Raw genomic sequence first — 25,399 nt, 5'->3', positions numbered from 1 at the left:
GCATGAGACAACACATCATTTTTTATCACTGCTTTCTTATCATTCTATCTTCCATAACCATGTCACAGAAGAAGCCTGGCATTTTAACAAAACAAGGCAATACATTGTTGGCCTGGTTTCATAGTTTTAATATCCAATTTTTGACTTCACTAGGAAGATTTTTGTTACAATCTCAGCTGACTATCACCTTCCTGCAGGCAGTGTGTGCTGTATATAATAGCACTTGTGATATGCTGGTATCTGATGGAAATTGATGCATGCGTCACAGCAAGACTATTGCCTCAGGTGTTCTGGCGCATTCGTGAAGTTGTGACATTCGTCATGAATTACTCAGCGTGTGTGGGTGAGCTCTTGTCCAGACTTGTATTCCACACCCAGTAGAGGCTTGTTTCTGTTACTGTTAAGAATGGAATTTCACAATTTATTAGCTATGATGCACAGTAGGAAGAATCACCAGGCTAAAACACAAACCAGACGGTGCAAGTGATTCAATGATAATGAGGTACAATGCATGGAAGCCTTAGTCTTTCACATAGTTTGGTAGAACTATAGTCACGATTAAATTGTTCAGTTGAACTTTTAAGAGTATTTTGAGCTTTCAGATTATAGCTATGGTAAATGGACTGGTTCTTATATAGAGCTTTTCTACTCTATCAGAGCACTCAAAGCACTTTACCTCATTCAGCCACTCACACCAGCACTTTTTTCTATGCTCTTTCTATGTAAGGGCTTTCTGTCACACAAATATGTATCCATCTGAGTGCAACTTGAGGTTAGCATCTTGCCCAAGGATTCTGGAGAAGTTGAAGCAATGGCAAAATGTGGAAAACGAAGCACACCTATGAAAGCCAACTATGGGTTTCATCATCCTTAAGACAATATTAAAGGAGCCCTTAATATTGGGGTGGGGATACATGAATGGACAAACAATAGCACACTTACAAAACAGCATGGCTTTTTTCAAGTGGCATATTCACTGGGTTTGTGCAGACCAATTAGCAACCATTCTTTGTTCCCTCTGCCTTACTGTTATCATGTTTCATACCATTGTTCCCCTCTTCAAAATCCCAAGGCATTCAAACCCAGTGACCTACACACTGCAACTGTCGAATTCATTTCCATAAGCATTTTTGTTTAATTGAAATGGAATGGAATTAGCACGGTGGCACGGTGGTTAGCACTGTTGCCGCACAGCAAGAAGGTCCTGAGTTCAATTCCACCATCAGGCCGGGGTCTTTCTGTGTGGAGTTTGCATGTTCTCCCCGTGTTTGCGTGGGTTCTCTCCGGGTACTCCGGCTTCCTCCCACCGTCCAAAGACATGCAGCTTGTGGGGATAGGTTAATTGATTAATCCAAATTGTCACTAGGTGTGAATGTGAGTGTGAATGGTTGTCTGTCCCTGTGTGTTAGCCCTGCGACAGACTGGCGACCTGTCCAGGGTGTACCCTGCCTTTCGCCCTATGACAGCTGGGATAGGCTCCAGCGCCCCCCGCGACCCTGAAAAGGATAAGCGGAAGCAGATGGATGAAATGGAATAACTATATTTACTGGATGTTTCTAAAACTTTTATGCATAAATAACTCTGCATGTAATTCCACTGTATAGACATGACCACACGCTTATACATAACTACTGATTGTATTTTAAATTAAAACCATGATTGCATGACTTTTATTTTAAGTCAGAGCTTTCAACACTGTGTTTGGATTTAACATACCATGGTGGGAAACAAAGAACAATAATGCTCAATATGATCAACTGAAGAAGAGCTCTAAAAAACAAAACAAAGCAAAACAAAAAACCTAATAAATAAAAATGTACTTTGTGAATTTAAGATTTGTAAAATTTAAAAAAACTTTGCTTATGTGTACATGCTCATCAAAATAAAAAATACTGTTTAAAATGACCATGAGAAATAATTCTCCAGGCTTTCTGAAGGCGCTTCAAAGTTTTTCTTTGGACATTACTATTTCAGTCATTTTCTGTCCAGTCCTTTTACCATTTTTTTTGTTTTCAAGCCACTTAAGACTGATCTGTGAAATCCTTCATGCATAAAAAAGTTACCCAACTAAATGGATGAACAACTGTTGTTTCTACACATAACAGAAAGCCTAGCAAAGAACAAATTTTAAACTTCACTTTATTAAAAGTAATCTTTCAAAAAATAATACTTTTCCTATTTTTTTCATTCGACTTTGATTTAATAGTTGATTTATGCACCAAAAAGTGTCATGGTCCCTGTGCCTCTCTGGCTTGCTCATGTTGGCCACAAGTTTGTTCTGTTTTTTCTCCTGCTTGCCTGGGTGGAGCTCATTGTGGGCTCTCACCCTTGGCCCACCCGCCAGCAGTGATTACTACACCTGTTGCTGATCAGGCAGCGTCCCTCTGGACTATTTAACGCTGCAGCACAGAGTAGTCGGTGCTGGAACGTTGAACCTCCCGTGTTTGTCTGCACTTGGATCCATCTGTTAGCCGGGACAGAAAGGAGATTTTCAATGGCCTATCATAGTCAGAGTATGAGTCTCTACAACTGTCTCTAAAAAATTTGAGGTAACTAGAGAAGCATATGACAAAAGAAAAAGTGTCAGGTCTAAAAACAATTTCTATACAGTAGATGCAAAAGTCATGTCCTTAGGGAAATGAAAACAGAACAATGTTTTCACTGGTTCTTCAGTTGATCCATCTACTGTTCACTGCAGCCTCATCAGAAAGTGGCCTCAGTGGAAGGGTGCTTTCAAAAAGCCATGGTGTGATGAATCCAAATGAGAAATTGTTGGCTCATATCATCTGCAGCATGTATCAGGGAGGTCGGGAATGAGGTACTACAGTGAATGTCTTCTCAGCTCTGTCATGGTTTGAGATCTTGTCAAAATTAATGGAATTCTGTACATAGAAAAATATGGGGTTTTTTAGCATGGCAATGGTCCCAAACACACATCCAATGCAGTAAAAGCATACCTCGATAGAAACACACACAGTGAAACAATATGAGCCATGGATTGGCTTCCCCAGAGCTCGGACCTCAACATTACTGAAGCAGTGTGGGAACATCTACCTAGAAGGGAACAAAAGGTAGCCAACATCAAAAGAAAAGCTTTGAATGTTCTTCAGAAAGCATGGAGAAATGACAAGAAAGCTTGCCTAAGAGAGTTCAGACTGTGCTGAAGAATAAAACTGATCACACCAAATATTGACTTTCAAGCTTCTGCTGCTGATGTCCGCTGGACACACTGCAGATCACCTTTTTCTGTGTTGTTTATATAACACTGGGCAGTGTCTCTGAGCCACCAGAGTGAACAGTTCCATGTGTCTCTCACAGATTGGCTGGTTCAAATTATTGTAGGTTTACAAGTATTGATCTACAGGTGTAGTTTTCACCTTACTGTCCAGTTTTCCGGTATTTCCAAGAATGTTTGCAAGTTTCACTAAAGCATTGCTCATAAAGAAATGATGGATTTCTCAAGACTTTTGCACAGTGCCGTATATTGAAGGCAATGACATTCTCCTCTTCCGTTTCACATTTCTCTTGCAACAAAAAAATCTTTTGCTTGTTCTAACCATTACTTCCTTGTTCAGCTCTGGACTGGAATTCTGTTATATGGGTTAATCTTCGCTGGAAAACAGATCAGACCTGCTAACAATTCTGAGGAAGTACACAGTTATGAGTTGTGACCCTATCTGGATGACATTCCAACCTCAGAGATGCCCCATATTGCCTGGAAGCAACAAGAAGGAAAGCAGTTTAACTGGAGGGCAGATAGAATGGGACTCTGCCAAATAATTTTCTTCCTTATCAACCAGCCAGTAGTTTTATTTAGGTAGGGACGTACAGAAATGTTTCAGAAAAAGGAACATGTATATAACCTGTTCTAAATTACTAAATGGTGTTTTTGTTTCTGTTTAGGCAGGCATTTTTATTTTTATTTTTTTGTGCTGAACATGCAATTGGCCGACTATGTGCTTCACTGAACATGTGATAAAACATTACCTGGCATGAAACAAAAAAATTGCAGGTAGGGTGCCGCTCCTTTAAGTTGTAAAGTAACATGGGAAAAGTCATCACATCATGGAAACTGCACAAACAAACAGCCAGTCCACTTTGTTACTGTCGGTACACCAAAAGGAATATTTGATTAACCCCTTAAGACCTACCATAGAACCAAGTCCGCCAGAGCTTATATTATATTTTTACATGTTGTAGAGCCATTTTTGGGAGCATTTCAAGTTGCTATACATCAATACAACCATTACAGCCTAAATTTTAATAATATGCATGCATTAAGTGCATAGTAATTACATAAATTGCAAAAAAGTGCAATAAACTACAAAAAAATTGAAAATCGTTTTTGTTTTTTAACATATATTTCTAGTTAGAGAAATTTAAGAGGCGTATCCCTCAAAACTGTAAATACAAAAAAGTTGCACAAACTAGTTTCCCACCACAGGAAATTTATTTTGAGTGTCTTCATAGTTTTATTTTTGAAATACACCAATTTCTATACACTGCAGGAAAAACGAAAATAAATATTATAGTGCAAATTTGCAAAAAAGCAGCATATGCATCAAAATAAACTATTTCCAGCAGTGCAATATGAGTCCTAAGCATCCCAGAAACGACACAGAAAGTCATAAACTCAAACATAACTTTTAAAAACACCAGTATAGGCTCATGAGGCCTTGATGGTAAAAAAACTACATTTCCGTGAAAATGACGTCACTTCCGGTTCCGGGCAGGTCATGGCGGACATGCGATAGTTCATGCTGATGGATGTAGGAAGTGTTATGAACAGCTGATCGGATCGGCAAAGCGAGTTTCTGGAATATTATGTTTTTGTTGCTGCAAGCGCTTTTTATGCAGTTTTAGCAAAGCTATATGTGGAAGGAAACCGTGACCGAGGACAAGCTGATGGCATAAGATGTAAGTACAACTCCTCCGGTTTCATATGCAAAAAAATTTATTGCGCTAGCTCACGTGGTTGCAGTGCTACCGGGATTTAAAAATAGTTACGCAAAACGGAGCGTGCCCACTCTGACCGGTTTTAAAGGGTTAATAAATAAATAAAATCAAGAGACAGGCCCTTTAACAAACATACTATCTTATAGATCTTTAATATGACCTTTGACTTTGACATCTTCAGCCATTCCTCCTTCCCTTTTTTTTTTCTTTTCTTGCATGTACTAAAGGTTTTAAATATCCCACAACATTTCAGTGTGATTCAAAAATGTTTCTTGTTGTAGCTTGGTTGCTGGTGTGCTCAGGATCATTATTCTGCTGAAAGCTCCAGTCAAATACTTTAAAAATATGGCCTCGCATTATCTTCAAGCTCTCTTTGATATGAGGCCTAATTTATAGATGAATCATTGACGGACCAGTACCTGAAACCACAGACATTACCCAGCAGAGCTGTATGTTAGAATGCAAATGTCAGACTCAGTTGGTTCAGACATTAAACGGTCTTTCCCCTCGCCAGCTCACAACTTCAAAGTCTGTGTGATGTCTAATTGAACCCATGTAAAAATAGTCCAGGTAATTGTCCATTTAGTGAATTCACAGCGAGCGAGTGGGCGTCATGTGTCCTGCCTCCTGCGGGTTCTATCCAGGCGTGTAAAGCAGACTATCTGTGAGCTGTGAGCTACATGTGAGAAAGGACAGCTGCTGACAAGATCCTCAACTGATTGTCCCAACATTGCCAGGAGTTTGTGTGAAATCAAAGAGACTCCAACTCATAGAATTTCTAACACCATGCTTCACAGTTGGTATGAGGTTTATTGGCAAACTGTGTTTTATTCTAATATTCTTTTTGCACTGCAAAGACTGCGGGGGCCATGCGTGATGAAATTTTCAGATTCTCATAACTTGGTGAGGGAGCCAAGTCTGGACAAATCTGAAGTTGTCTGCTCTTTTGCTGCTTTATTTATCTGCATTTGAAAGATATTTCGATCTTGGTGTAAAAAGCTTGTTTATTATGGTCTCACGTAGGAACCCTGTTTCCAAACCTCTGCTCCACTGGCTCAGGCTTTTTAAAATGCGGCAGAGATTTTTCCTCATGTTTTCTTAATCAGCAGAATTCCCTAAAAACTATTGAGGTGTTTTCATCATATGTATTTTCTTGTAAGAGATTATCATTTTTTCCCTTTAAAGACAGGACAGATTATGTTTTTAAGCAATGCTTTTCAGTAAAGCATACAAACACTATGGCTCTGTGGTGTAGTGGTTAACACATTTGCTTTACGAGTGAACGAGCCTTTGTTTGATTATGGACAGAGACCCAAACCTGGGAATTGGGAAAACAGCATCAGGAACATTTGGTGTAAAGTTTATGCCACTGTGATGACCCTTTTGGAAAAAGAACGAGTGAAAGTACTTCTTATAAAGAGACATGCTAATGATTAAATACATGTTGTGTATGATACTGTCTAAAACTCTGCTATTCGTGGCAAAGTCACACAAGAGTAAAAATAGGTGGCATCATCTTAATGATTGGTTTGCACTTTTTCACATCTGGCAACCACGTGGAAGTAGTGCAAGCAACCAATGGCTCAACCAAAGGTTGAGCATGCAATTCGCTCAGCCTCTGGGCAGCCACGTTTGCTCCCACCTGGCGGGAAGGAACCTGTCTCCAATCACGTTACAACGCTGGCTTACTGCACTCATCCTCAGAGAACTGGTGAGAGTTTGTAAATAATCAGATGGTGTAATCAGTCAACTCGTTTGTGACACATTTTTTTGCATTTTTTCACGCATCGCTGGTTGCATTGTGGTTATACTCCAACTTAAAAGCAACGCAAGCAATCACTTTTTGTGATTGATTGATGATTTTATTAAAAATGACTTAAACTGTTTCCTTTGCTTCTCTGTTTATAATAGCATAACAACACTGCTCCAAAACCCAGAGGTGGATTATTAGAACATCTGTGCTTACTTTAATATAGGAACGGTAGGAGCATTTAATTGCATCATACTTCACAACTAGGCAACCAAATCTTAAATGACCATAAACAAAAAGTTAATTTTGTATATTAGTTTATTTCACCTTATGAAGAAGTACTGCTTTAAAGCAAACAAGCAATGAGTGCTTGTTCATATATGTCACAAAAGTCAAGTTGATCCATTGATTCTTTTTTTCTTTCACAGGCTTTCTGCTTTATTAAAAAATATAAATAAAAAATAAACCCTACTGGATAGTCTGACTTTACTGTTGCTTGGTCATATATAGGATTAGGTTAATGAAAATGAAAAGCTACTTATGCATAGAATACATTTCTATGCATAAGTAGCATAGCACAGTAATCATGTTTTTATCTTGTTTAACATGGAGGAATTATGCCAGCGTATAAACAATTCCCTCAGTCAAAAAAAAAGAAAAAGAAAAAAGATTATACTTGGTTATAATGTAAAATAAATTCCCAGAACAAGTTTTTTTTTATCTTATCATATTTACATGTTATCCTTTTGGTTTAATTAAGTTGGAATTCTGTTTTCCTTGTTGTTCAAATACATTTCTAGCTTGCTTGGCAATATTATATTATACTATAATATTATTGTTAGATATTTCGTTCCCATTAAAATACTGTGGCCACGAAAGTGACTGGAACACTACCAGTGATTTGGATAGGTGAGTGAATACTTTTGGCAATACAGTGTACATCTGTTCCTTATGACATAATACATGATCATATATCATCACTCCTATACTCCATGACAGTGAACTCTGTCACCACTGCTGGATAAAAAGATACTCACAGACATGGCATGTGTAGTTTTGCATTTTCAAGCTTCCCTATTGCCACCTTTTTTCCATGGTGATGGTTCTAAAATCCATCTGAATGAATATGGATCATATTTGACCCAGGAAAGTCTCAGTGTATAAATTTTGTATATTTTGGGTCAGTTTAGGAAAGATCATCAAATATCTAGCTAATGGCATTTAGAGCATTTATCTATGTATTTATTATTTGGCCATTTTTAGGTAACAGTTGCACAAATCCTACTGCTCCACTTACCTCAGCTAGAGGAAAACCCTCATTGATGTCTGACAGATTAAAAAGTGACCAATGTGGGAACTTTCACAGAGTGCCCACAGGGCTCTTTGAAGTCTCTCTTCCCCATACACAATAGGATTTTGAGTGAGTTCAACAAGATAGAAGGATGAACTGAGGGAGGAGTGCCTGTGTGGAAAGGCTTCAAGCCAACAGATAGCGTGTTCAGACTAGGCGCACAAATTCTTATGAAATAATCTGTAAGTTTCTGACTTCAGGTAAAACACAGGCACTGTTGTGCATTTAAGGGTAGCAGATGCTGTATAGTCTGAACAGGCAAACCATATAGCTGACAACGATGCTATAGGCAGGGGTAGGCAATTCCAGGCCTCGAGTGCTGGTGTCTTGCAGGTTTTAGATGATCATTTGATTCAGGTGTGTTGACCCAGGGTGATATCTAAAACCTGCAGGACACCCGCACTCGAGGCCTGGAGTTCAACACCCCTGCTATTGGTAATGAACAATAACAAAGTTATTACATAAAGCAGTACATGTCTCTTTCACTCCCTCTCCGTTGCGCTAAGAAAAAAACATGCTGTTATGAATACATTTTCTCTGAAAATCGCCTGGGTTGATGATACTGTGGGTTTATCGGAGAACAGTATAGATGGCAGGATTGCACATGAGAACCCCCACCTCTCAACAGTCTCCAAACAACAACAGCAACGACCAACAACATAAATCAAGTGTTCCCCACGTTTTGGCAGAAGATTTCTTTCAACATAACATCTAATGTTTGTGGATGCTGTCCTGACTTGCACTACATTTTCACAGCTCTGTAGGGCTGCACACTATTACAGATATACCTTGTTATGTAGTATAGTCTTTATACCAATATGTAATTTAAAAAAATTTGTTTCATTCTTGCACATCTTTGCTTAGTTGTTATCCATATTATCCATATATCCATATTATATATTATACTACATTATACACAGCATAGTATAGTAAAGATTCCGGTACAAATGTGCTGAATGAATTAAACTGCACTTTGATATTCTGGTGTGGACTAATAACTGTTATGTCGGTGCATTGGCATGGTTACTCTACTTTTTATGGGTTTAATTTAATGCCCCATTCCAAATGGGGTTCTCACCCCTTCCTACTACCACAAAAAGCTTACATTGGTAAGCAAAACAACCTATGATAGATATAGGACAATACTTGACAATGCATTGGATGCATACTAAATGTTATAGTCACAACTTTGTATATCAGTGTACAGTGATCCATTGAGAAATGTAACTCATTTATGAAAATTCTCTAGCCAGAAATAGTGAAATGTGTGATTTTTTTTGTTTTGACCTTACAGCAGTGTAATTTTTACACTTAAATTGACTTAAAAGTGTGTAATTTTTCTGTTGCAGCTGCCTACTTTATATTTATATATACAGGCATACTCAGTTCAGGGAATAAACTTAAATTAACATAAACCTTTGAAAAAACGTATACATGCTTAGCCACAATATCTTATTGGACGTTATTGCAATTTGTGAAGATTTTGTCTGTAACTAGACAGGGCTGCATTTTGATATGTGAAAAGCAAACGTGTCAGTCAAGAAAAAAGTGTCCATAAAGACATATTCCTTCAAATATTTGTTTCTTCCTATAGTTTTTATATACACACTATTTTGAAAAAAAGAAGTGCGCCCTAAATTAGTGAGTAACCATATATAGTAACTTCACTGGGCCTGATTTACAGCATAAAAATAAACAGTTTTGAAAAAAGTCGCACAAGTGAAGAAAAAAACAAGCCTAGAGTTAGAATTGACAATTTACATATACATTTCAACTAGTGCCCCATAAAGGGTTAATACTTTTTGTTTTGTTTTATTTTATTCCCCCCTGCTCGTATAACGCAGATGGCTCTGCGAAAATGTTTAAATGCCAAAGTTTATGAGCCATCACATCCGGTGTTGTGTATTTGCACGCGCGCTTGTGCACGTCGCGTATTGATGACGTCCGAACGCTGATATCGCACACAGACTGATTTAGCACCAAAAGTCCAGTAAGTGGGTGTATTTTACACTTTTATTTTACTGATCTTACAGAGTCGAGGTAAACGAGTCGTTGTTTTAACGTTTGACGACGAGACTTCACGCTTCGGGAACCATTTTTCGAAGCTATCGTCACTGCTACATGTTAGCCATAGCTATTAGCACAAATGGTACAACTGCAAACTTTTCGTGCAACCAGACTGAGCTCAGCCTCAGGAACTTAGTTGATGAACTCCCCTAATCCTCCCTTGTTTGAGATGAACGAGCATCTTCTCACACTGAATGCTGAGTTGTGAGCATTGCGATAACATATGTTTCCTCGAAGAAGAAGACTTTCATATGTGCTGTCACTTGTCAAAGTTAACATCAAAGCTATGTTTTGCACTGCAGCGCTGTCTAATTATTCCTGTCGGTGTAAACTGACTCGGATAAATCAGATTTTATTGTTTTCATCACAGTGTAGCAAATGGTATATGTTCGACTTGACAATATATATTATATAGGTTAGCAAGCAGCCTGTATTTCATTGGAAACTGCAACACAAACCGAAAAGTCACCTGTGTAGTTGTGGTGCACAGGGTAATGCTTGAGGTGAAATGTAAAGTCCACGTATGTTCTTTAACTGCATTTATATTGACAGTATGTATGATTTTAGAAACTGAACTGAAAAGTACGCCGTGGTTATATATGCTCTATGCTCAGGGTTAAGTTTATTCTTCATTTTAGTTAGTTGTTATTTAGTTGTGTGAAGGGAACCTGCAAAGTAAGAATTTCATTGTTCTGCGTAACCACTTGTGTTTTGCGGTGTATATGACGATAAACGTCTTGAATATAATGGATTAGTTAATATTTGATGTGAAAATCTGCATATCAGAAATGAATGACAAGGCTGATAGAAAATATATTAAAGGTTTATCCTTTTGTGTTTTATTTTCCATAAATATATGTATTTATTTATTTATTTCTCAAACTGGAATTGCACATTTACAACAACCTTTAAGTAATTGTACTGCCAGTGTTTGGCATGTGGCATAAAATAGGCTTTTCCCCTCTGTAATAGTAGACCGGTACGTAACTACCTGCTATGCAAGCCAAAAGTTTTACTGCACGTTGAATCGCAAATGCTAGAAACATGTATGTATATTATGTTATTTACCGCTATGTCTTTCTTTCAGTGCAGTTAGAATCTCAGATAAGCCATAAAACAAAGCTCCTCGTTGTGCAGTGTGGAATGAGTTTGTTACAGTCTTTAATAGGAATCTGTGTGTTTTTTGTGGTATTTCAATAATGTGATATAGAAGAATGTTTGAATAAACAAGCACCTCATTATGTAAAAGTCCCCTATGGAGGAAAAAAACAAACAAATCCCTATCCCTTATATATTTACTTGAAATAAAGGTTTATTATTTATCTCTTTCTTGAATGTCTGTGACATAAATTTACCTTTCCATGTGAAAATGTAGGAAGCAAAGACAGAAAGCAACTTTTGGCCATTTTAATTTTTTTTTTTTTTTTTTTTAATTTTTAATTAAAAATTAAAAAAAAAAAGGAAAAAAAATACAGGACAGATGGACTTTTAGTGCTGTACTGCAGAATAAAGGAAACAGTTAACTGTAATTAGTGTGATCCACACTGCGAAATTCATCCAACATTCAACTTCAGCCATTTCTGGATAGCTGTAGCTTGCAGACATCAGTTACAGTTAGGTTATGCAACTATGTTAAACCAGTGTGTTAATTTGTTTTAGTTGGGTGTTAATATTTAGCAAAAGATTTGCTAAGAAGTTCCTTTAAAAAAAAAAATAAAAATCATCCATTAAAAGTAAAGGCAGTCACAAATAAAACAAACCGTTCACGCAGTGCTTAATGCCCGTGCAGACGGTGTGACCATGGGAAGCTGTAAATATGAAAGACTGTCTGTCATGGTCTGCTTTGCTGATTGCTTTTCATTTCCTCATTGACGATGTGTCTCCAAATAAAAGAAACTCCTTCGCACTTCATCGTCAAACTAATGATAGTGCTTTCTATTTATTAATGCCAGTGCCATGCTGCTCTCACTCGCCTGTGCTGAAATGCAATATAAATCATTGTATTTGGTTCTGAATCTAGTGAGGCATGGAAAATTTATGTCTTAATGAAAGAAAAGAACCTAAATGCTTGCATAATAGGAAAATACATTTAACAATGTGTTTTCAAGGGATTTCAAGCTGGAGCATAACCTTTTACATGTTACTCAGCATCTAAGATTGATCAAAGGAAACCACATGTCAGTTCTTGGAAACTGACATGTGGGAGAATAAAGAATAAGGGAAATTAGTCCAACTGTAATTCTTTCTTCTTCCTCCTTGATCCTTTTCCCTTTTGACCTTAAATCACTTCGCTCTTCCTCCTTCCACCAAATAAAGTGTTACCGATTACGTTGCCCAGTTTCTGTTGACATTATGACACATCTTTTAAATGCCGTTAACTGTTTTGACAGGAGATGTCGTCTTTTTGCGGCACCGGCGATGACTTTCAAGATGCAGGTCAAGAGACCACTGAAAAGCAGGCAAGTGTAGTGCGTGACATGAGAGATTTTTATTTATTTATGTTAAGGTATTTGTATAAACTGAAGTCTTCTAAATGCCTTTCTTAAGCGAGATGGTGATTAAAAACTTGTGAGAATTTGAAAACTGTTACAGTAAAATGCAAAAGACAGGAAGTTAATGCTGCTAAAAATTATAAAATAAAATAATAAACATTTTAATTGAAGTTAATTATTTTGATGCACTTTGTGTTATCCTTGCTAATACAACAGTCACACCTTGGAGCTTAGGATGTATTAACTGAATTAGTTTGAAAAATGACTCACCCACGGGCTAATAAAAGGAGTTGATTGTGTCGGTTTTCTAGGTGTTGCACTGTGTGTTTTAGTAGCTACAATTCCAGAGTACAAGAGACTTGGCAGCAGATTTAGAATCAAGTTTCAGTCACATTTATATTTCTGCATCACTCACTGAATTCCAGTGACAATGCAGAGAGTAGTTTGTTGGTTGTAACTTTACAGCTGAGCTTCATGCGTGATGTTAGTGAGGTAGACGGCTTAATGATGTGCGCGTTTAAAATCTATTGGCCCAGCTGAGGGTTCGAAGGGTGCTGTAGTTAAAAGAATCGGTGAAAACGTTTGTCTTCGTAAACTAAATCTATATAATGTACATTATGGATATATAAAATGCTGTAAGCCTGATTTTTATGTCATTTTTCTAATAAGGTTAATGTATGAACTGCCATGATTGATATGGTTGTAAAGCTGTCAAAAAAGAGGACTTTCATTTTTGGTCTTTATATGCAAATAATTTCCTATGAACTGTTGCTATGGCAATTTGAAGTACTGCTTACAGACATAAATTCCACTGTTAATGTAGTTGCCACATTACTAAACCTTGATTTGCTACAATAAAAAGTGATTGTATCTTGGTATAACATTAAAAGCAAATAGGCTACTGGTAGTTGTAATTTAATTGGTATTTATTTATTCTTTTGTGCCGGGGAAACAAAGCTTCATATTGAGGTGGGGAAAAAAGTATCTGGCTCTTAACCACCCTATCTGTGAATATCTAGTTAATTTTATCTTTATGTACAAATACCGTTCAATTTTAAGTATCAGCAGACACTGAAGTTCGCCGTGTAAATGTTGTAGCGTTCAAAGTTTAAAATGCAGTGCATGAGTTTTTACTTTTCTTGACGCTGGCTGACGCAACGTGTTCAACTGTTGTTACTCAAGTTACACTTTTGCGTCTGTTACAGGACAAGGACCATCCACGTGTCCTCATTCCTGAGTTATGTCGGCTCTTCTACCAGCTGGGATGGGTGACTGGGACGGGTGGAGGGATAAGTCTGAAACAAGGGTTCGTATGTAAATTTTTAATTTTTTTTCAACTTACAATGCAGAGCATTGTGAAATATTGGAAATGTTGAGGCTTATCCTCTGTTGCTCATCTGTGAAGGATATTTCCTGTTAAAATTACTGATTGGCACACCGTTAATACGAATGTCTTTGGAAACGCCGAAGATGCCAAAAAATATTTTTTGTTGGTGGATGTGTGTGCATGGCAGTGATTCAGGATTCGATGAGGCTAATAGGGAGTTTGTTATATTAGTTTTGACAGTGTGTGTGAATCTAGGTTAAAAGCAGAAGGCCGTAGTTTTGCTGTAATGAAACAGAATTCAAACCGAAGGCTTTGACAGGTTATTACAAGCATCTTTGAACTATGTTGTCTTGGAAGGCAGCTACAAAGAAAGCACCTCCCATTAGCAAATCTCTTTGAAGAGTGCAATGGCAGACATTTATTTAAGCCAGCAAGGTAACTTGATGAAACTTCCAGTGAAGCCAGATAACCATTCAGCCACAGCTTCATGCACACTGGCAACTCTAAAATGATTTGAGGGAGAGTTTTCCATCTTGTTGAATGATTATACCTTTAGATTCAAATAGAAAACGAGCAGTTGTAAGCTCCACTTTGGATCATTCCTCAAAAAGCCTGCAGTTTGACAGAATAACTATCTTTCAGTTTGACTTTTTTTTTTTTTTTTTTAACATCATACCCCCCGCCCGCCCGCCAAAAAAAATAGGACACATTTGACGCAGGCTTGTGTCATTACAGATGGAGTATGCCGTGGTAATTTACGGCCATGACATTTATCACCTCAGTGCATTTTGTGATGATAAAAAGAAAATATCACCAAACAACACAAATCATATGTATTGGACCTAATGTTGAATCGATCAGGCAGCCAGAATACATTATGCAGTAGTGTTGTTTTACACAAAAGTGTGTTGTTGTTCGGGGTTTTTTTGTTTGCTGTAAGCGCAGGGCTGAATTTTAAGCTCTTCTGCCTTTTTCTCCTGCCCCCCACCCTCCTCTTCACAGCTGCTTTGGTTTGACTCAGAAATGACTCACAGCCTGAGGCAGCCTCACCGAAACTTGCACTCAAAATCAATAAGCTACTCCTCTATCTGGAAATGTTTGTTGCTAGATAAAGACGGGAACAATGGTTCCATCTACTAGACTCTATTGGGAAATGTCAAGGCACAAAACATTTAAGCAAAAAGAAAGGTTGTTTCAGAGATTTTGAGGGAATCAGCTGAGTTTCTCTATTTAACACTGCCACTTGCATTTGTTTGCATTTCACTCCAGGCTTTGTTCCATCAGGTCTTGTGAACAAGGCTATAGAATACCAGGTTTTCTAACAAAGAGAATGCTGTATTAGGGAAATGTCACATGATATTTACACACATAACAGTTGTGATATTTACACTGCAGTTCAAAGACGGTTCCAAGTAAATGGAAAGGCAGAGCAATAAAGTGCTCCAGCTGAACGGCCAAACTCTGAGCCAACTTTGTGTTTAACTGGTGGAAAAAGAAAAAAGTGAAATTGGATTGCAAAAGTCTTGAACCACCCCTTTTCATATTTTTTGTCCTTGGATATAGTTTGATTCCAAGAGACAGACTTTCTTGTACGTCTTGGAAATCATTTGTTCCAATTTCTTTAGGTGAATCTACAAAAGATGGTACAATATAAAGTGATTTTGCACCAGTGACGTGATTTCTTAAAAAAGCTATTAAGTGAAAACGTATGTCCACATGGTGCGCAGTGTCATTTAAAAAATTTGAGTAAACTGGACAAGTAAAGGACAAAAGAAGCAGCTGGCTTAAAAATGCAAGCAGATGATATTCAGCAGATAAACATTTTTTTTGAGTCATGTCCTTAGGAAATAGGAAAAGCAAAGACTTGATGCAGGAACTTGGAGATGCCTCTAGCCCTCAGTTGGTCCATCTAGTGTTTGCAGAAGACTCGTCAGAAATGGTTCTTAAGAAAGGGAAAGGGTGGAGAAAAAAAGGCTGTGGTATACAGGAAGTGGACTAAAAATGCATGGGGACAGCTACAGCATTGTCTTCTGCCATCTGTAAAACACAGTGGAGGCTGTGTCTTGGTTCAGGGCTGCATTTGAGCCAGTGGTGTTGGAGATTGTGCCAAAATTGATGGAATTATGAACATGGAAAAGTAACGTCAAATTTTGAGCCGCCATGCAATACCTTCTAAATTTAAGTTACTAGTTTTTTTTTTTTCTGACGTGGAAACCCTTAGTTTCTCATGGAGTTATGAAGAAATAACTTCTAGGTTCACATCAGAAGGATGTACTACGTTATCCTCATGATATTAACTGTATTTGCTGTAAAACTTACAGAGACCAGATCTACATTGCACCATCAGGTGTTCAGAAAGAGAGAATCCAGGTGAGGAGACTGTAAGTGGTGTGAAACTTTGTTCTGCCCAATAGAGAGCAGATTGATGTGAGTGATCAACAGTTTTGAAACTCTGTTCTTCAGCCAGAAGATATGTTTGTTTGTGACATGGAGGAGAGGGACATCAGCTGTCCTCCTGCCTGGAAGACATTGAAGAAGAGCCAGTGCACACCACTTTTTATGAACGCCTATACTATGAGAGGTTAGTCGCTCTTTGCACAATGCTTACCACCCACGTTAGCCACTATTTGCATACACCAATTAAAAAAAGAAAAAGATCTGTAAGTGATCTTTTAAATGAAGCAGTTCTTTTAGTCTGAGTGATGATTTAGTACAGCACACAGAAAAAAGAAAAGACTTCTTTAATTACAGATGTTTTCTAATTTAAAAAGCTAAATGACATGTGGGAGTGGTGCATGCTCCTGATTCATGTACTAAATGCTGTGATTATGTTCACTTAAATGGGTACACCGTTTTGTCATGGAAACAAAATTCAATTGTAGAAAACCATAAACTCTCAAGAAGTTTGTTCTGTTTTTATTTATTTTAAGTCAAGTTTCCTTTTGTTTGTTTGTTTTTATACCCAGAAAGGTTTCTCTTTTAGAGATTAAATGTGAATTGACGAGCACAAGATTGTCTACAAAATAAATGTCTTCCATATGGAACAGATTTTATTAGCAAGCAGACAAGCTCAGACTCATGAAAGCAGTATTTAATAAAGGAATTGTAATAAGAAGCCAACCTTTAATGAAATAGCCTACCCTATAATAACTTTAAAAGAGATCCACAACATAAAACTATTACAGTTTAAGTTGTAACTTAAGCATAGTTTAACTTGAGGTCATTGTTAGGGGAAGGGTACAACTTTTTATTTTATTTTAAATTATCGTTTGCGAAAGACTGTACCAATAGACAACACTCACACATCAAAATCTCCTCTTCCTTTGCTAAAATACAGGGGCACAGGCAGTTATACACACCCACTCGAAGGCTGCTGTCATGGCAACGCTGCTCTATCCTGGCAAAGAGTTCAGGATAACACACCAGGAGATGATCAAGGGGATTCGTAAGGGCACCTCAGGCACAAACTATCGGTATGTAATCAAGCAGCAAGGATTAGTGAAGTCCAACGAGCTTCTAAGCATTTATTTATTTATTTATTTTCTCATGGTGTAACAAAGTTGTTATGCAAATATGGTCACGGAAAAGGAGTAGAAACACAAACTTGAATGAAGTGGTTGACACTAGATATGTTAAACTTGAGGCTACGTATAGACCAGGGGTCAGCAACCTTGAACACCCAAAGAGCCATTTGGACCCGGTTTCTATGCAAAGGAAAACACTGGGAGCTGCAAATACTTTTTGACATCTAAAATGAAGATAACACTGTATGTATTGTTTTTTACCTTTATGCTTTTTGTGAACAACTAAAGTGTGTTGCTTATGAAATCCATGAAGTGCTACAGAGAAAATTACATTTTATTTATGTAACGAACACATTTTGAACTCTTAAAGAAATATAACAAAAAGGAAAGACACCGAGCTGAACTAAAATGATCCAGCAAACAAAAACTGCTGTGAGCCGCCACCCTTATATCGGAATAAAGCACTATGCTACTATGCAACGGGGCGATCGTGGCTCAAGAGTTGGCAGTTCGTCTTGTAATCAGAAGGTTGCCGGTTGGAGCCCCGGCTCCGACAGTCTCGGTCGTTGGGCAAGACACTTGGGCAAGACACTTCACCCGTTGCTTACTGGTGGTGGTCAGAGGGCCCGGTGGCGCCAGTGTCCGGCAGCCTCGCCTCTGTCAGTGCGCTGTGGCTACAGTGTAGTTTGCATCACCAGTGTGTGAATGGGTGGATGACTGAATGTGTAAAGCGCTTTGGGGTCTTTAGGGACTAGTAAAGCGCTATACAAATACAGGCCATTTACTAAAAAATGAAAAATAAATATTTGTAAAATTCTGCATAAATATTATTTACTTATATTTATTTTACCTGGTAAATGTGTGTGGCGGGGCGTGGTCTGCAGTGCATAATTGGCCAACCTGGGGTTGAAAGTCTCTGTAAATGCATGGCGTTTCAGCGTGTATACCGGCTTCCGCGAGTGTGACACTTATTTTGAGCGACGAAAAATAATAAAATATAATTTTATTTTTATATTTCAAAATCACAATAATCTTCCAATTTAGAACTACAAGTTTAAAAAGAACTAACACAAAAAATACACTTCAGCTAAGTACTTGTAATTTATTTTCCCAAACCACGCGGAGCCGCAATAGAAGGACTGAAGAGTCGCAGGTTGCCGACCCCTGGTATAGACTATTTATTTTTATGTTATCCAACGTATCCCAAACAAACTCATGAGCTGAGAACAATTACGGTAAATGAAGTGGAAACCTGTCCAACGAGAATGATTAAGTCGAGGCAGGGTTTTGGCACAAGCTCGTGTACTTTCAATCTGGCAGTAGAAATTTCCAGCATTTGCCTAGTAGTTCAGCGAGCTTTCCGTGGAAACATGTTTGGTTTATTGTTTTGGTCGGGGTTAAGAAAAGCATAACCGCAGTATGTGCTGAAGAGGGTTTTTTTTTTTTTTTTTTTTTAATATGTTGGCTATTTATACATCATCATCTTGCCCATGTTTATTGCCATCTCTTTCCCAATAACCCTGATGTTGGTCAGGAAACCTTTTATGCAGTGTTCATTGTTATGTACTGATAGCTATCTAACCACACAGCTGAATGAATGAAGGAAATTTTGGCACCATGGTTAAACCCTGTTGAAATAGGGTGGCAGCAGATTATATTAAATGATGAACTGTTTAGCTTTTAACATGCTGCACAGGTCTGAGGTTGTTTTGTTTAATCAGCAGTCTAAAACCTGGTTATAAAATGCAAATAAGAGAAACAGCAACTCCTCACAGGGTTCATGCTCAACTATTTTAAGTTCAAAGCTTGATTTACCCTCACTGTGTTGCCTCCTTTTGATTGCCACCCAATCAAAGATTCTGGCAAGCTGATGGCAGCGTCAGCCTCCGAGAACAAGCATATAGAGCATGTATCTGACTGTACTCTGGTGGGAAAAGGGTGAAAAGGAACAACTTTAGCAGTTACAGTGGGGCAAAAAAGTATTTAGTCAGCCACCGATTGTGCAAGTTCCCCCACTTAAAATGATGACAGAGGTCAGTAATTTGCACCAGAGATACACTTCAACTGTGAGAGACAGAATGTGAAAAAAAAATCCATGAATCCACATGGTAGGATTTGTAAAGAATTTATTCGTAAATTAGGGTGGAAAATAAGTATTTGGTCACCTCAAACAAGGAAAATCTCTGGCTCTCACAGACCTGTAACGTCTTCTGTAAGAAGCTTTTCTGTCCCCCACTCGTTACCTGTATGAATGGCACCTGTTTGAACTCATCATCTGTATAAAAGACACCTGTCCACAGCCTCAAACAGTCAGACTCCAAACTCCGCCATGGCCAAGACCAAAGAGCGTTCGAAGGACACCAGGAAAAGTATTGTAGACCTGCACCAGACTGGGAAGAGTGAATCTACAATAGGCAAGCAGCTTGGTGTGAAAAAATCAACTGTGGGAGCAATCATCAGAAAATGGAAGACATACAAGACCACTGATAATCTCCCACGATCTGGGGCTCCACGCAAGATCTCATCCCGTGGGGTCAAAATGATCATGAGAACGGTGAGCAAAGATCCCAGAACCACACGGGGGGACCTGGTGAATGACCTGCAGAGAGCTGGGACCAAAGTAACAAAGGTCACCATCAGTAACACACTACAACGGCAGGGAATCAAATCCCGCAGTGCCAGACGTGTTCCGCTGCTGAAGCCAGTGCATGTCCAGGCCCGTCTGAAGTTTGCCAGAGAGCACATGGATGATACAGCAGAGGATTGGGAGAATGTCATGTGGTCAGATGAAACCAAAGTAGAACTTTTTGGTATAAACTCAACTCGTCGTGTTTGGAGGAAGAAGAATACTGAGTTGCATCCCAAGAACACCATACCTACTGTGAAGCATGGGGGTGGAAACATCATGCTATGGGGCTGTTTTTCTGCCAAGGGGACAGGACGACTGATCCGTGTTAAGGACAGAATGAATGGGGCCATGTATCGTGAGATTTTGAGCCAAAACCTCCTTCCATCAGTGAGAACTTTGAAGATGAAACGAGGCTGGGTCTTCCAACATGACAATGATCCAAAACACACCGCCCGGGCAACAAAGGAGTGGCTCCGTAAGAAGCATTTGAAAGTCCTGGAGTGGCCTAGCCAGTCTCCAGACCTCAACCCCATAGAAAATCTGTGGCGGGAGTTGAAAGTCCGTGTTGCTCGGCGACAGCCCCAAAACATCACTGCTCTCGAGAAGATCTGCATGGAGGAATGGGCCAAAATACCAGCTACTGTGTGTGCAAACCTGGTAAAGACCTATAGTAAACGTTTGACCTCTGTTATTGCCAACAAAGGTTATGTTACAAAGTATTGAGTTGTATTTTTGTTATTGACCAAATACTTATTTTCCACCCTGATTTACGAATAAATTCTTTACAAATCCTACCATGTGGATTCATGGATTTTTTTTTTCACATTCTGTCTCTCACAGTTGAAGTGTACCTCTGGTGCAAATTACTGACCTCTGTCATCATTTTAAGTGGGGGAACTTGCACAATTGGTGGCTGACTAAATACTTTTTTGCCCCACTGTATCAGCCTTTGTGTCATTTGTCATGTTTACACAGGTATGATGACTTCCTGGTTGTGCCGATTATTGAAAATACACCAGAGGAGAAGGACTTGAAAGACCGGATGGCTCGGGCAATGGAAGAATACCCAGATTCATGTGCAGTTCTTGTCCGCAGGCATGGTGTCTATGTGTGGGGCGAGTCGTGGGAAAAAGCGAAGACTATGTGAGCATTTATTTCACTGCACTATTCCACTTGTTGCTATAAACATGATAAGATATGCAAAACAAGACTTTTGATGAAGTTTTTGACATTTCTAGTATAGTTTGTCAAACTTTCCGTAGAAGGTGAATTGTTAAGATTTGGAGTTTCCATTAGGGTTGTCTTTCACCATGAAATTTTAAGTTGTTGTAAGTCATACATACGTTGTCCAATCAGTCCAAAACCTCTTGTGGTTAATGAAAAGATAGCCCGAACATATCTACATATCACTAATGAGCAGTGTTGGGTAAGTTACTTTAAATTAGTAACTTAGTTACATTACTAGTTCTATCAAAAGTAACTCAGTTACTTCAAGTTACTCGTTACTTTCAGAGTAACTAGTTACTAGGGAAAGTAACTTTGGTTTAACTCAGAATTCTCTTGTTAATGTGTTGCTTCCGTAACTGGATACCCAGCAAGATTGCCAGTCTTCTAGCTTGCTTACTTGCCACAAGTGCACTGTGCCACCTACCAATAGAAAGGAAAAAATAATGTGCACATTTCCACGAGAGAAATCCCACGCCTGATTTTATCCTAGCCATTCTATCCTCGCTTTTTACATGCAACACAAAAAACTGCAGTCGTGGTGCTTTCGATTGTACTCAGAACTCGGAAATTCTGCCTTCTGAATAGGAAGATGTAGGTAACACCAGACTGCAGATGAGCTGCATACAGAGCTGGACTGGGACAAAAAAAATCGTCCCGGGCATTTTGACTAGAGACCGGCCTGCCATTATAGGAAAAATCATAAAGCCTTTGAATGAAAACAAACACTGTTGTGACTGTGATGTACACTGTTCTGATGGTATATATGTATCAATCTATCAATCGTTTGTTGTAAGACTGAGATAATTATTTTTTTAAAAGTGAGACATTTTAAATGAGAATAAGAAAGTATTTCCTTGTGCCCCCCTTTCCCTTTTAATGCCCTACATGGACCCCTGCCAACACTTTGCTAGACCCGCCCCTGCACAGTTACCAGCTTACTCAGAAGAGCCTTCAGATCTAGATGATGCTTTATGATGAAAAATTTGCATTTTCATTTAACGCCATGCCCCGGCATCATGAAGAATGGCTTTGAAAAAGGAAATATTTTTGAAACCACTGCCTCAATATAACAGGAAGTTCACTACTTTGAATTTAACAGGTTTTTGCCATTTTCAGACCACAGTCACAAAGGCAACCCTCTGCCAACCTCTGGTTGCTAACGAAAAATGTGTACTCCCAAGTGGTTGCTGGTTTTCATCAGGTGAAATCTGTCTCAAAGATTGGTTTCTGATTATTTTAGAAGTTCCTGCAGTCGGCTATAGTTTGCATGCAAGACACTGACTTTTTTCTGAGTACAAGGGAATGTTTTCCAAATTGATGGAGCATGATGGACTTTCACTTTCAAGGTGAACGTTCTCGGTTTCCAGTTCATCACATTTTTCAACAGTTTCAATACTGCTTGGCAAGCTGTTTGTTTGCCGACAAGTTGGCATATTCCAACCAATCTAGTGGTGACCATAGCCACATGCTAGTGTCCAAACCTCCCCTTTGATCACTGTTCCCAACAACCAGTATGCAACCAGCTGGGTGATGAACACTTTTCCCTCCTGACTGGTTGCCAAATGGTTGCTGACCATTCTCTAGGCCTGTGTGACAGAATAAACACAATAACACCCCATTTTGATTGAATCTTATATACTTGTTCTTTGGTTAGTTTAATCTAAAAGCTTTTGTTATGCTAACTTGTAAAAATTTCGAGGTTTTGTTGCAGGGCATGTCTGTGGCAGCATGGCAAATTTTGTCAATGTCAATATTCACTGATATAGTTTCACCTGTTCTCAACAGGAATTTGGCATTATGTGATAAACATTATCAGAGATACAAATGTTCATTGTTTGTTCTACATTTGATATACAGTAAAATATAAATAGCGGGTGCTCTAAAACGCCACCTAGTGGTTACATGACGTGATAAGCAACTAATTTGTACAACACCCACTTAGACTCCAGGACTTAAGACTTTTACCTGACTGCACAAATCCCCTCTACTAAAGTGCAAAGGTCAGACCATCTCTGCTTATGGCTTTATTTATTTATTTTGTGTCATAATCTTGCAAAAGCATATTAGTTTTAATAATTTCTGTTGCATCTTTCCTGTGTTTTCCAGGTGCGAATGCTACGACTACCTGTTTGACGTTGCAGTCCAGATGAAGCAATGTGGACTGGACCCCTCAGCCCTTCCGATGGAAGAAAAAGGAATAGTTTGATATTTGATGGTGCTTTTCAAAGAGACATTTGTGGCAGAAAGGTTAGTGGAGTTCAATCAGGAGAGCAGATTGTAATCATTTGCCTTTCATGCCAGCCTGCTTCAAATTTGATGAAATTTGATGGTAAGGGTAGATTCAGGGTTGAAGGAGATTGAATGCCTGCGATCTGGAAGAATCTGAAGGAACACTGTGAAGCACTGTGGGACAACTCATGAGTGAGCAGCTGTCAAATCAATGTCCTTAGGTTCAAATGTTTCTCTATTCAAGTCTGACTGGACTGAAATCAAGGTCTCGGTGTATGCCAGGCATGAACATCACGCTGCATTTCACTGACTGCTTCAATCGATTTAGAAAAGAAAAAAAAAAAAGCCAATAAAATGTGTAATTGTGTAAAATAAGTGTAGGTTTTCTGTTTCTTAAGTTTTCGGCTATAGTTAAATAAAATCCAGTTTTCCTTTCTAAAACACGATCTTTCTCATGTTAATTTTTCAATGCAAGCCCAGGGAGACACCTGACGTTCTGTATATGTAAATAAAGCACATCTTTAACCTATAAAAAATACAGCATAGACAGAAATGGCTGCTCATTTTTCTCAAACACTGTTTACCAAAAGTGACCACATGTTGGATGAAAGAACTCTTTCTGTACCCGTGGACGTTGTTTCGCTCTCACACCACCATTCCAGGAACAGGCATGTGCATTTGTGTGCAGGCATCTCACGGCGTCTGCGGATCCTCGCACAGCATGACTTCAGTCGTCGGCATACTCATTTCTCATGAAAGCCAGAGCTGTTGTTCTTTTAACAAGCTCCCTCTGCTGCCACTATCCCATTGTTTCCACCGCTACACTCATTCAAAACAGAACACTGTCAAATGTGCCGCAGGCTTATTTAAAATTGGTGAAAACAAGAAATGTACAGAAAACATAAACAAAAATATTCTTTTGTGTTGCACCAACGCTGCCAAGACACCCCCCCCCCCAAAAAAACTGATTAATGAGGATCTCTGGTAAGCTCATTTGCAAAAGAAACCGAACACCAGCCTGTAACACAGAAAATGACATTCTGAAGCTCACAATGTCAGAGACACAATGTCTCAACGGAAATGAGTTCTCTGATTTTTACTTCTTTCTTTCTATGCAGCTGCTGTTCAGTGATTTTTATCTATAAAAAATAAATAAAAAATCATTCGCATTTAAAAACTCAAAAGTATAAAGCAATGTGAAAGTTGGACTGAAATCTGACAATATCATTTTGATAGACTCAGACTGCTCATCCTAATATTATGTATATTATAATTCCCAATATTCATTCCATTATGCATTCCTATTAATATTTATCGCCTGTCAGCCTGAAAAGTTCAGCAGCAACAGACGCATTAAGAATAGAATATGAAGAAAGACTCAGATGATATTAGAGCTCAGGGGGTTGCTGTGGCACATTAAACCACGCTGAAGTGGGGCTGAGTGGGTACAGACACCTGACTCACAAATACAAAGTTAAACACATACAGGTTTATTTTTGATGGTGAAGAGGGATTAGGATGAAGTATGAACTTGTCCCCGAGAGATCAGGAGCAGAGAACTACTGGTATTGTAAGTGACCAGGATGATCTTGTACTCTAATACGTATTGGGAGGAAAGGCCATTTAGGTTTAATAAAATGCAAAGGCAAGGTATTTTTAAAAAAAATAATTGGATTGCAAACATTTTACGTTCTGTTATCAAATCATGGCATCTCTTCTGAAGAAGACCTCTGTCCCAAAGCGAGTATTTGTTTTAGTATTTAATAATTTACCTTTTAAGTGTCTTATAAAGTGTATTAAAAGGCCTTAAATAGCAAAAGTACTGGAGTGTCATCAGCTCCATTTTC

General features: G+C 38.5%; 1 protein-coding gene across 1 annotated transcript; it reads left to right on the top strand.

Annotated features, from left to right (window-relative positions):
• Positions 1-9,948: 9,948 nt before the first annotated feature.
• apip (APAF1 interacting protein) lies at positions 9,949-23,927 on the top strand. The gene is made up of 8 exons (XM_086294198.1): positions 9,949-10,047; positions 12,515-12,583; positions 13,822-13,922; positions 16,265-16,313; positions 16,407-16,524; positions 17,281-17,416; positions 21,072-21,239; positions 23,430-23,927. The coding sequence occupies exons 2-8, from the start codon at positions 12,518-12,520 to the stop codon at positions 23,527-23,529; spliced, it is 738 nt and encodes a 245-aa protein (XP_086150324.1). The 5' UTR covers positions 9,949-10,047; positions 12,515-12,517; the 3' UTR covers positions 23,530-23,927.
• The last annotated feature ends 1,472 nt before the right edge of the window (positions 23,928-25,399 follow it).

The sequence above is a fragment of the Aulonocara sp. 'chitande type north' Nkhata Bay genome, linkage group LG1 (genome assembly GCF_057382095.1).
Source record: "Aulonocara sp. 'chitande type north' Nkhata Bay isolate Kocher_YH1m ecotype deep benthic linkage group LG1, A_spYH_male_GT1.1, whole genome shotgun sequence".
NCBI classification, from domain to species: Eukaryota; Metazoa; Chordata; class Actinopteri; order Cichliformes; family Cichlidae; genus Aulonocara; species Aulonocara sp. 'chitande type north' Nkhata Bay.
This window is presented reverse-complemented; position numbering and strand designations above follow the sequence as displayed.

What these genes read in the sequence shown, in the direction of transcription:
- apip (XM_086294198.1), top strand. Translation starts at nt 12,518, where the DNA reads ATGTCGTCTTTTTGCGGCACCGGCGATGACTTTCAAGATGCAGGTCAA. An exon ending in AAGAGACCACTGAAAAGCAG is followed by an intron (nt 12,584 to 13,821) that starts GCAAGTGTAGTG and finishes CGTCTGTTACAG; the next exon opens with GACAAGGACCATCCACGTGT. An exon ending in TTCAGAAAGAGAGAATCCAG is followed by an intron (nt 16,314 to 16,406) that starts GTGAGGAGACTG and finishes TCTGTTCTTCAG; the next exon opens with CCAGAAGATATGTTTGTTTG.